General features: G+C 37.0%; 1 protein-coding gene and 1 pseudogene across 1 annotated transcript in view; both read left to right on the top strand.

The window, feature by feature from the left end:
* Positions 1 to 3,653, top strand: part of LOC102849065 — a 20,169-nt pseudogene extending 16,516 nt beyond the window's left edge.
* Positions 1 to 13,219, top strand: part of ARHGAP32 (Rho GTPase activating protein 32) — a 385,046-nt gene that overhangs the window by 41,862 nt on the left and 329,965 nt on the right. The window contains exons 3-4 of the mRNA XM_006901383.1: positions 7,978 to 8,069; positions 9,414 to 9,498. Of these exons, the coding sequence (XP_006901445.1) occupies positions 7,978 to 8,069; positions 9,414 to 9,498 (177 nt within the window). The remainder of the gene's footprint in view (positions 1 to 7,977; positions 8,070 to 9,413; positions 9,499 to 13,219) is intronic.

Below are 13,219 nucleotides of genomic sequence, written 5' to 3'. Positions count from 1 at the left end.
AATGACTAGGGAGGACAGAAGGAGAGTTGATGCCTTTGAGCTGTGGTGCTGGAGAAGAGTACTGAATGTACCATGAACTGCCAGGAAACAAACAGATTCATCTTGGAGAGGATTAAACCAAGCAACTCCTTGGAGGCAAGGATTCTCGGGCTTCATCTGACATACTTTGGACATGTTGCCAGTAGAGACGGGTCCTTGGAGAGGGACATCATGTTTGGGAGGGTGGAGGGATGGCGCAGGAGGGGAAGACCCTCTATCAGGTGGATTGATTTGGTAACTGGGGTAATCATGATTGGTGTGTCAGAGGCAGTGCGGTTGGCGCAGGATAGAGCATGGTTTAGGGCTGTTGTGCATAGGGTTGCTATGAGTCGGAAACGACTTGACTGCACATAACAACAACAATCCTGTTAAACTTTGGCACTGCTACTAGGCAGAGATGGTATCTTCTTTTGGTTTTGATTTGCATCTCTCTTATTGCTAGTAATTCTGAGTATTTCATCATGTGTCTGTTGGCATCCACATGTCTTCCTCTATGATAAAACTTTCCATTTCTTTTGCTCATTTTGTAATTGAGTTATCAGCCTTTTTCTTATGGAGACCTTGAAGGATTTTGTAAACTTTTGTTGTGAGACTCTTGTCTGAGATGATATTGCCAAATACTTTTTACCAGTGAGTTGGTTTTCATTTCTCCCTATTGGAAAAAGTTTTTTATGCACACAGGGACATAATCTTTAGAAGGTCCCCTTCATTGATGTTATCTTCTCCTAGTTGTGCATTTTTGTCTATATTTGCTGGCCTCTTTATACCATAGGCTAATGGAGAAGGATGGACAGTCTCCTCCCAGGCGATTAATTGTCTCTGGAAAGGCACTGGAGGATCAGGTTTGAGTAGGTTCTGACTTGAAAGTACACAACTACAGGCTAAGTTAATAAGTTTCATTTTATTTCTTATTATAACTTTATGAGTTTGGGCTTTACCCCTAGGTCTCCGATCCATCTTGATCAACTGTATGGTGTCAGATCGGATGTAGATTTTGCATTAGCTTTCTGCAGTCCAGTATTGCCAGCACCAATTATTAAAGAAGTTGTTTTCCCATTTGATAGGCTTTCTTTTCTTGTTGAACACCAGCCAACTGTAGGTAGACGAGTTGATTTCTGGGTTCTAGATTCTGTTCTGTTCGTGGTCTGTGTGTCTGTCATTGTACCAGTATCATGTTGTCTTTTTGTTTATTACAGCTGTGCAGTAGGTTTTGGTTTGTTTTTTTGTTTGTTCTTTAAATTATTATTAATTTTAATGAACATTTACAGAGATTTTTTTATTTCCATTCATTCATTGTTGCACTTTTCTCCCTGCCCCATCCCACCGCCCCTGTTCACTCTTCTCTTTGAAAAAGAAAAGAAAAATTCCTTCATTGGTATACAATCCCCCCCGCATCCCTCAGCCCCCACCCTGAGTATACTCCACTCTGCAACCTTCATTCCGGACTCTTATGATAATCATAATATCCTATATTACTTTTAAACTGTTCTCTCCCTCATCCGTTTCAATGTAGTATACATAATTTATCCAGTTTTTCTCATTCTTACCCCAACCCTGATGTTAGTTCCATTCTACAGCATTGGCCCCATGCAGTTTTTGTCCTTTTGTGACTCAGATATTTCACTCAGTATAATGTCCTCGAGGGTCACCCATTTGAATAATATTGCATGAGTTCTTTGTTTTACAATGCAGCATAGTATTCCATTGTGTGAATATACCACAGCTTTTCTATCCATTCATTTGTTGATGGGCACTTAGGTTGCTTCCACCTCCTTGCTATTGTGAACAAAGCCGTGATAAACGTGTGTGCATGTATCTGCTTGGATGTTGCTTATGGTCTCTTTAGGGTATAATCCCAGAAGTGGAATTGCTGGGTCAAATGGTATCTCTATTCGCAAATTTTTAGGAAAGCGCCACACCTCTTTCCACAGTGGTTGCACCATTTTACACTTCCACCGACAGTGAATAAGAGTTCCAGTCTCTCTGCAACCTTGCCAGCATTTGTTGCTTGCTGTTCTGTTAAATTTTGCTAGTCTTACTAGGGTGAGATGATATCTCATAGTTGTCTTGATTTGCATCTCTCTTAGAGCGAGGGATTTTGAACATTTCTTCATGTGCTTGTTGGCCATCTGAAAGTCTTCTTTGTTGAAGTGTCTGTTCATATCCTGTGCCCATTTTTCTATTGGATTATTTACTTTTATCTTGTTGTTGTGCTCAAGTATTTTATAAATTCTAGATATAAGTCCCTTATCTGATATGTCATTCCCAAATACTTTTTCCCAGTCTGTGGCTTCCCTTTTTACCCTGTTGGAGAAGTTTTTGGATGTGCATAGGGATTTGATTCTTAGAAGGTCCCATTCATCTATTTTATCTTCTCCTGGTTGTAGATTGTTCAGTATACTGGGAAGACTGTTTATGTTGTAGATTAGGACTAATAGAGTTTTTCCAAGATTTTCTTTAATGAAGTTTGAAGTCCTTGGTTTTAGTCCTATGTCCATGTGTAGTAGGTTTTAAGGTCAGCTTTTATTTTTATGTTTGATGAACCTTCTAGTTATCTATATGTTAAGCAGCATTTAAAGGTTGCTATTACTATACGATCCCTAATAAACCCAGATAAATATATGATTCTGGTGGAACAGAATCTAAGTGTATTAGACTATCTCTCTGACTTCATCTGCTGTTTATATGGTGTACCAAGTGCTTATGGTGTTGTCACTCTGCCTTTTAGTGTAAGAGAAGGCATAAACATTTTCTTAGATGGCTATGTTTCAAGAGAAAATTAGAGATTCAGAGATTCAGCACTTTTTTTTCAGTGGCAGAGATAGCAAATGAAGAAGTAGTTAAAAAGATGTGTATGTATATAAATCCAGGAATGAAGAAAAAGATGGGAAAGTTTGAGTTAGCAGTTGTAGCTGGAGAATTCACAGATTCTGAAATCATGGTGATGCTTGGAGAAAATGGTACCGGTAAAACATTTACCAGATTGCTTGCTGGAAGACTTAAACCTGATGAAGAGGAGAAGTACCAGTTCTAAATGTCAGTTAAAAGCCACAGAAGATCAGTCCCAAATCAACTGGAAGTGTTCACCAGTTACTACATGAAAAAATAAGAGATACTTACACTCATCCACAATTTGTAACTGATGTAATGAAGCCTCTACAAACTGAAAACATCATTGATCAAGAGGTACAGACATTATCTGGTGGTGAACTGCAGTGCGTAGCTTCAACTTTGTGTTTGGTCAAACCTGCTGATGTCTACTTAATTGATGAACCACCTGCGTATTTGGATTCTGAACAACGATTGATGGCAGTAAGAGTTGTCAAACGCTTCATACTTCAATGACAAAAAAGATAGCCTTTGTGGTAGAACATGACTTCATCATGGCTACCTGTCTAGCAGATCAGATCATTGTTTTTGATGGCATTCCATCCAAGAACACAGTCGCAAACAGTCCTCAGACCCTTTTGGCTGGCATGAATAAGTTTTTATCTCAGCTTGAAATTACCTTCAGAAGAGATCCAAGCAACTATAGGCTAAGGATAAACAAACTAAATTCAATTAAGGATGAAGAGTAAAAGTAGAGTGGGAAGTACTTTTTCTTGGATAAGTAAACAAAATTGAAGAATGTTACAGCCATTTATTAAAGAAACATTGGGATTTTTGTTGTATAACATTTTGATCAAGTTTAATACCCCACATACACTAAAACATGAAATATAATTTACTTAAGGTAACAACATCAAAAGCCAATTTTGTATTTTCAACACATTTTCAGAACATAAAAAATGCCACATTTTTCTCCATAACAAGACCCTTTTTGCATATTATTTTAAAATAAAGACATTTAAAAGAGTACAAATTACCTTCGAGTTTGTATTATGTTTGAAAATATCGCATATAATGATCAGTATTTCTCCACTTAAAATTTAGGATGCTTTCTATGCTTAAATTGTATGTCAGTATAATGAAAGGATACCAAAATAATGAAACTACTCTTGACTCCACTGAGGAAATTTGATAGATAAATAAATAACATACAAATATTCCCTTGAAGATTATCTACTACAAACCATCATTGTTGGAAAATGGGGGCTTATTTCCAATTGAAGCATTATTTCTAATATTTTTGTTGACTTTGAACCTATTTATCAAAAATCATTTCAGCACATCTCTGCCACTCCGCAGGCAGTGGGGTGAGAGAACAGCCTGACAAATTTACTTTGAATTACTCAGCTTCACCATTCTCTTAAGTTACTATATTAGACAAAATTACTGCCATCTTTTAAAACTTGCATTTCTGTAATCACCGATCAAGATTTAGGAAAAATAACTTCTAAAGAACATGTGCTTTCATTAAAAGCAGACTCTCCTGAGAGTCCCATAGATCTACAAAGAAACCCCCGGGGCAGTAGTTAAGTCCTTTGCTGCTAATAACAAAATCAGTTCAAATCCACCTGAGGCTTTGTGGGAGATATGACCTGATTATCTCCTCCTGTAAAGATGACAATCCAGGAAATGTTGGTAGTTCTCTGCTGTATGGAGTCAATATGCATCAAAATCATTTTGACACATAATAATAAACCGGTGTCCTCAGAAAATAATATACTCTTTGGTACCACATACATTGTCTGAGTTTAGAAATGGAGGATGGTTATTTTCTAAATCTACTTGATTTTTTTTAAATAGCATATAGCAAGAGTTCTAAAAACATTTTATCCAAATTTGTGTAGTTATTAAATTCAAATATCAAGATAGAGTCAAACCACTTTAAATGACACTTCCAACTAATGCACTGCCCTGGAAGTAATATATTGTGAGTGAACAAAAAGATTTACTAAATAAATTAATGAGGCAAGCAAGATAGAAATATTTGAACAGACATTCTTTTGGCTCCTTGAAACAGCAGAAGGTTGGGTTAAAAACCTTTTAAAAAATAAAACTTCTATGTATAATCCATAAGTATATGTTGTAAAAAATTTCAGATCTACGGTACTGTATGGAATAAAAAGTTAGCTCCCTTCACATTATTATTCTGGAAGTTACCAGTGTTTAATATACAGCCTTTTTTGTTTGTTCTTTTATGTACATTTAACACAAAGTGTGAATATGTAAAGGGTTTGTTTTGTATACAAATGGGATTATACTAAAGTAAGTAGTGCCTATTTTTAAGGGTAGGTTCAATATGTGAATGATTATCTCAAATATATTGAATAAAATAAGAAAAGGAAAATGGTTTAATGGTTTTCATATATTGATTATAAGATGGGCCTTTGAAAATTCATGTGGCTTCAGTGGTTTTAATTATTTTTGCTCAAACATTCTTCTAAGTGGCATAACATTCATCTGCCCATTTGCTGTTCAGGGGTAACTCGTGGTTGTTGTGATGTTAAACACTGTGACACTGATGTGTCAAATGCAATAATGGTTACCCATGGTGAACAGTGTTTGATGGAGCTCCCCAATTAAAAAAGCTTGGAAGCAGGAGTGGCATCCACTTCTGAAATATCTTGCCTCCGGAAAACATATGAACTTGGAGACGCAATGAAAGTGAAGCATTTGTTCAGGTCTTTCGTTCATAGGGTCGCTATGAGTTGTCTATGACTCGATCGCACTTAAAACAACAACAACAAGAAGAAGAGAGCTCTTTGGGCCTGGTGGATAGGAAGTTATGCTCTGCGTCAAAGGTGAGTGATTTTAATCTGCAGTCCTCAGGCCTGGTTTCAATTGTTTCTGGTCAAACATTCTTCTAAGTGGCATAGCACTGCTCTGTCCATTTGTTGTACAGAGGTAACTTGTGGTTGCTGTGACGCTGAACACTGTGTCATATGCAATAATGGTTACCCATGGTGGACAGTATTTTGTGGGGCTCCCCAATTAAAACAACTTGGAAGCATGAGTGGCATCCACTTCTGAGATACCTTGCCTCCAGAAACCCTATGAACTTGGAGAAGCGATGAAAGTTATTTAGGTGTTCTGGTCTTTGGTTCGTAGGGTTGTCTACTACTTGACGGCACTTCACAACAAAAACAACAACAATACTTATAAGGTAAAATTATTTTTATTCCATTACTAAAGAAAAGAAATCATTTTACTTGAAAAGCCTGTGATATTAAGTAACACTGAAGCCTCAAAGCGACCCTATGACATATAGGAACTTTGCTGTGATCTCTGCCACACTCAATATCACTGAAACGCTCTGTAACAAGACCATTGCTACATTCACTGTGTCAGTTCATCTTGTTGGGGGTCTTCTTTTCTTTCTCTGACCCTGTACCTTTCTCAGCATGATGTCTTTTTTTCAAGGACTAGCCACTTCTGACAACATACCCAAAATTAGTGAGACTAAGTTTCACCATCCTTGCTTCTAAGGGTCACCCTGGTTGCACTTCATCCAAGACAGAGCTGTTTGTTCTTTTGGCAGTTCACAATGTATTTAGAACTCTTCTCCAGTAGTACAAATGAAAGGCATCACTTCTTCTGTCATCCTTATTTCTTGTTCAACTTTCAGATGCATAGGAATTAATTGAAAAGACTATGGCTTATAGCAGGAACATCTTAGTGTTTAAACTGCCGTTATTGCTCTTTGGTGCTCTAGAGGTGTCCTTGACAGCAGATTTCTCCAATGCAATTTTTTAAATTTTTATTATTTCTTGACTACTGTTACTTTGGTGTTTGATTGTGAATCAAGGTAACATTTAATTATTGCCAACATTTTTCTCCATCTGTTACAGCATTGCTTGTTGGTACAGGGGTGAGAATTTTTGTTTTATTGATGTGGAGATACAACCCTTATTGAAGCTGTAGTTTTTGATCTTTTGCAGCAAGTGCTTCAAGTCCCTTTTACTTTCAGCAAGCAAAGTTTGTTATTTTTATAGCACAGGCGGTTGAGTCTTCCTCCAGTACTCATGGCACATTCTTTTTCACGTAATCGAACTGATTGAATAATTTGTTTCTATGAATTGGATAGATGTGGAGAAAAGATAGAGCCCTGATGCAAACCTTCCTTGATTTTGAACTATACAGTATTCCCTTGTTCTGTTTGGACAATAGCTTCCTGGCCTAGGTATAAGTATAAACAAAGAGATGGTGAACCAGGCAGAGAGCAGTTCAGAATCTCTGCACCAAAGACACCAGGAAACAAAGATAACTAGGACAGTTCTTTATCTAATAGTTTAAAAGAAAGGAAGAAGGAGTTCAAACATTGACTGAAGGAAGAGACTGAATTGAAGTAGAATAGAGAGAGCAAAAGGACACAGAATCATAAACAGAACAATGCTGCCATCCTGAATGTCTGGGACGTGGGAAGCAGGGAGCCCATGGCAGCAGCATCCACAGCTGCTGAAAGATTGTGAAACAGAACCGAAACATCCAATAGGAAAAGCAAGAGAACACAGCCTTACACACATTGTTCTGGCTTGAATCACAGACATTGCCTAGAATTTAAGATTTTCTGTTATAATTAATATGCAGTCTAAATAGTCAATAATGAATCAATCATAGATAATACAGCATAAATTTTTTTTGCCCACCTATAAATATTAAGACCTTTTGATTTTCAGGAGTTTTCATCTTTTTTAAATGATACAGTTGAATGGAAAATTCACCACTGTGGAAACTGGCAGTCAAAGGAGTAAGTTGGAAGTGTTGCATATATGTTAGCAGATTTTAGTATGAAAAATACATGTTGTGATCATGTAATTATGTTTCTCTTACCATTTTAACCTTTATTAGTCATTATAACCGAGGTTAATTTATTCCCACAACTCCTGTTCACACGTGGTGAATTTGAAATTTCATTGTAATAGCATAAAAATTCTAATTTTCACAAAATGTTTTCCAGAGGAAAGTTAAATGCTTAGGTGACTATTTTTAATCCAAAAGTAACAGTCATAAAAAAGTAATAGTCATAAGCCCATTGTCTCTTTGTCTTTAAAGGCAAGGGGAGCAGATGTTCCAGATATTTCTGGAGACCTTACTCTGAAGACATGTGGCAGCACAGCCAGCATGAAGATGAAGCATGTGAAAAAGTAAGTAGCCAGTCTACTGAATGGAGGGATCCTAGGCCACCGCTGCCAAGAGCTCACTGCTCTCTGAAGAGTGTGCTTTTTAAGCAGTTCAGACATCCCATCCACCCCATGGGAGAAAGATGTGTCCACCCCATGGGAGAACAATGTGTCCACCCCATGGAGAAAGATGTGTCCACCTCATGGGAGAAAGAGGTGGTGCTCTTCTGTAAAGGTGGCAGAAACCCTAGGAAGGGTTTCTGTCACATAGGAGGTTACTTGACCCCACTGGATTTGGGTTTGCTTGGATTAATTTTACAACGTGTTTTATTTTGTAAAAATCAAAACTAGTCCTTTAGTTTCTGTAAAACTTTTGCTTTGATCCTGTACTATATAGACTGTTAATGTACATACTCTTTATTGTGCTTTCAAAACTTCAACTGTGTCATAATACAGGTTGCACATTTGTCTAAAAGTGTGCTTTAATCATGTTCTTAAAGAGATTTACATCATTATCTATTTGTTACATTATTTAACAAAAACAGTCCAGGTATGTCCTTCCTAATGCAGGCACACATGAATTTTTTTTAAAAAATTCTTTATTATTTGACTTAGTATTTGCTTTTTAGAAGCATGGAATGGGTGCCAGTAATTGACACTGAAATAAAATATCTCAAGGTATCTGTTTTAAGTTTTAACTGGAAATACATCTTTCACCTTCTAGTAGGACTCCCTGGGTAATACAGATTCTGAACCCACTTGGCTGGTGTTTGCATCCTCCCAGAGGTGCCTCCAGGAAAAAGTCTGGCATTCCACTTCTGAAAAGTAAGCCTTTGGAGCCCAGCTTTAACTTGATGACACACTCAGGGCTGCCAGGGGTCAGAAGCACTTGGTTTAGTTAGACAACGAAGTTTCATTGCTAAGTAGAGAAAGACAAGGGTAAACCTGTTCATTCTGCACCCAGATCCAACAGCACAGGACTGATGGGCTGCGACAGCATTCCCAGGTAAATCTAGCTTTGGGCTTTATGGTGCCGTTGTTGCTGCTGCCTGGAAGCTGGCTGTTGAGTTTCTGTAACGTTCACCGCCGTTACAACTTTTCTGTGGCCATTGTGTTGGGTTAAGATTAGATTAATATATTTAAAGAGCTTTTATTTTTTCTTTTTTGACTTGTGTACTAAACATAATTTTTATTTGCTGTAGTAGCTTGAAAAAGATTTGTGTTAATTATGTGTGTTCATGTGCATGGGCTTATTAAATATTTTTGCTTGCATGAACTCTTGAAAGTAATTGGTTTTTCCTCATAAGCTAAGCAATTTTCAGGATACCAGCATTGTCTTTCTTACTGATTTATTTTCATATACTTCAGGTTACCCTTCACCAAAGGTCACTTTCCGAAGATGGCTGAATGTGCACATTTCCACTATGAAAATGTTGAGTTTGGCAGCATACAGGTATATTGGACACACTTGACATTCAGAATTAAGATATATAAAAATGACCAGTGACAGTAGAAAGCTGTTTTTTATATTGATATTTTCTTGGATGGGGTAGAATAATATTTTCCATTTTTTTACTAGTTTATTTAAAAAATTCTAAAACAAATTCGAGCACATTCTTTCAATTTCCCTCACCTCCCCACCCTCATCAAATTGTACAATCCAATGAGTAATCCCCTCAACCCCCTTACATCCACATCCCTCTGCTTCTAGCCTCTCCCACCCCTCCTGGATCCTTATAATCATTCTACTGTAACAGTCTTATGCAATATTTATCCTTGTGGGACTGAGTTAGTTCACTCAGCATAATGCTCTCCAGTCCCTCCCAAATTGGGTAATAATTTACACAGTTATTGCTCATGCGTGCTGCATAGTATTCCATTGTGTACCATAATTTCTCAATCCATTTGTTGTGGTTGGACATTTGGGCTGTTTCGATGTTCTTGCAATGGTGAGTAATGCTGCTATGAATACTGGTGTACAAATCTCAATTTGTTCCTCAGTTCTCATATTCTCAGGATATATTCTAGGTAGTGGAATAGCTGGGTCATATGGAATTTCTGTGTTCAGCTTTTTTGAGGAAGCGCCAAACTGCCTTCCAGAATAGTTGCACCATTTTAAAATCCCACCAACAATGTGTAAGAGTTCCTTTCTCACCACATCCTCTCCAACATCTATTACTTGCTGCCCTGTTAAACTTTGCCACTCTTACTGGAGTGAGATGGTACCTCATTGTGGTTTTGATTTGCATCTCTCTTATTGCCAGTGATTTGGAGCATTTCTTCATGTGTCTGTTTGCCATTCTAATATCTTCCTCTGTGAAAATTCTTTCCATGTCTTTTGCCCATTTTTTTATTGGGTTATTAGTCTTTCTCTTGTGGAGAACAAGGAGTATTCTGTAAACTTTTGTTATAAGACTCTTGTCTGAGATGGTATTACCAAATATTTGTTCCCCGTTTGATGAAAGTATATAGAAAAGTTAGATTTTCATTCATTTGTTGTTGCACATTTTCCTCCCTCTCCTTCTCTTCTCTTCCCTCTCCTCCCATTCACTTTCTTAATTTTTTTCAACTGACCTACCCCTCCTGCTGTCCACTTTGCAATGGACTGTTGTCATATAAATAATGCCTAATCATATATTCCTTTAAAATAGTTCTTTCCTTAATCTGTTTCAATGCAATGCCCATTATCTAGTTCCTCTTTTCCTAGTTTCCCTCCAACCTCCCATGTCAGCCCTCTTTTGTAATAGTGATGTTAGACAGTATTTGTCCTTTTGTGACTGAGATATATCACTCAACATAATGTCCTCCAGGGTCATCCATGTTCTGTAATGTTTCACGAGTTCCTTATTTCTTTCGTAAAAACATATTTTCTTCTGTTGACTGATCTTTAATATCTGTTCACTCCCTTTCTAGTAAAAAATGTATACGTGAATTGTTGTAAATCTCAAAATGTCTGTCAAGTTCCTAGGCACATATCCTCCCTGTGTTTAGGACATATTAAAGTTGTTGCCTGACTTTGTGTTATATAATGGAAATGATAGGTAATTTAGAGTCAGGGTTAGTACACAGTGAGTTGAGGTATGAGATGGATTAATAGAATTAAATATTTGAATATATATGAAATATGTTCTTAATTACACATGTGTGTATATAAAATGTACACTTGGTGTACATCAGACATTATCACATGTAAATGTCCATTTTAAAGTCCAAGTCGAAAGGGAGACAGTTCGTGCTTGCCTCTCTCACATCTCCTTAGCTTTCTCTATGCACAGAGATCATTACCATGACTTTTGTAATAATTATTGCCACATTCTTTTTAATATAAAACTTATATTTACTGTTTTACTATTAATGTGATAGTTAGATTTACCTATTTTTTGAACTTTGCATTATGAGAATCATTCTAATTAATTCAGCAAATACTTACTAAGATATACTGTGCTCTTAGCATTGATTTTTGGTGACTCACCTTTATATTATGTAAGCAAGAACCACAAAAAGATATATTCTTAAAGAGCGTCAATTATGGCTGAGAAAATTAGCTATAAACAACAAACAGAATATAAAGTATGTTTGAAAGTTAGTTAAGTGTTAAGCAAGAGTAGGCATCAAATATGGAATTGCTGGATTAAAATATTAAACTGGAAAGGTTTCATTAGAGAAGGTTTTCTTCCTTAACTTTTTTCTTTTAATATTGTGAGATCTGCTCTGTAGATGTATATATAGTTTATTCACTTCCACTGCAGTATATTAACTCATGAAGTGCATATACTACAAGTAACTTACCTATTCTTCATTGGAAATTTGAGTTGTTCTCAGTTTGAGGCACTTGAACAATTTTTATGGGAATATTATCGTAAAAAATTTTTTTATATTTTAGACTTTACTGTTGTATATACCTGAGAGTGGAATTTTAAGTTGTAATGTACTCACATGGTCAGCTTTACTAAGTGAAGCCAAAATGCATTCTGCAGATGTTTTATAAATTTACACCCCACAAGAAGTAAATGAGAATTGCAGTTACTCATATCTATTAGCTAGCTGTTGGTTTTCTAGTGTTTTTAGGGATACAGTCCTCCCTCAAAGTACTGTTGTTTTCATATTCCTGGTTCCTAATGTATTTGAATTTTCATATCCATCATTTGAGCCTCCTGATTTTTTAAAGCTCCTCATCAGGTCGTTTGTTCATTTTGCTTCCTTTGTTTGTATTTTTCTTATGAAACCGTGACAATTCTTTATATATTCTGGATGCTAGTACTTTGCTGTTGCATCTAGTCTTTTATTTATATATCTGTTTAGTTTTATGCAAGTTTAAAATATTTTACCCCACATTGTGGCATTTTTTCCAATCTCCTTAGTATGTGGTTATATTGGTCAGCTGCTGTCGAGTGGACTATGACTCACAACTCTGCGAACTACAGAACAGAACCTTGTCAGAGCCTGCTTCATCCTACACGTCTCCACAAAGCTTGAATTCATTGTTATAATAATTATTTCATTCCGTATCTTTCAGATTTTTCCTCTCTTTCAATGACCCCTCTCCCTTTTTCCAGCATGATAATCTTCTTCCAAGGAAGGATTGGCTTCTCCTGATAGCATGCGCAATGCGTGTGTAACAAAGATCCTTGCCTTTAAGGATCACCCTGCTCGCACTTCCCCCAGGATAGGTGTGTTTGTTCATTTGACATTCCCGGGTGTATTCGTAACTCTTTACCAACACCACTACTCAAAAGCATCAGTTCTTCTGTCTTCTATGCTTTGTTCAAGTTTTGGAAACGTTTGAAGATACCATGATGTGGATCATGGCTGTTCTTTAAACTGACATTTTTGCTTTTTAGCATTTTAAAGGGGTGCTTGACAGCAGATACTCCCAATGTAATAAGTCTTTTGATTTCTTGACAGCTGTTACTGTGGGTTGTTGTTGTTATGTGCTGGTGAGTTGCTTGCGACTCATAGCGACCCTGTGTACAATAGCTCTAAACTCTACTCTGTCCTGTGCCAATCGCACCATCTCCAATACACCCATCCCGATTACCCCAGTCACTGAATCCATCCACCTCATAGAGGGCTTTCCCCTCCTGCACTGTCCCTCCACCCTACCAAGCATGATGTCCCTCTCCAAGGACCAGTCCCTCCTTACAACAAGTCCAAAGTATTTCAGATGGAGCCTC

This window comes from Elephantulus edwardii, unplaced genomic scaffold, assembly GCF_000299155.1.
Source record: "Elephantulus edwardii isolate Elephantulus edwardi_28Jun2011 unplaced genomic scaffold, EleEdw1.0 scaffold00323, whole genome shotgun sequence".
In the NCBI taxonomy this organism is placed as follows: domain Eukaryota; kingdom Metazoa; phylum Chordata; class Mammalia; order Macroscelidea; family Macroscelididae; genus Elephantulus; species Elephantulus edwardii.
This window is presented reverse-complemented; position numbering and strand designations above follow the sequence as displayed.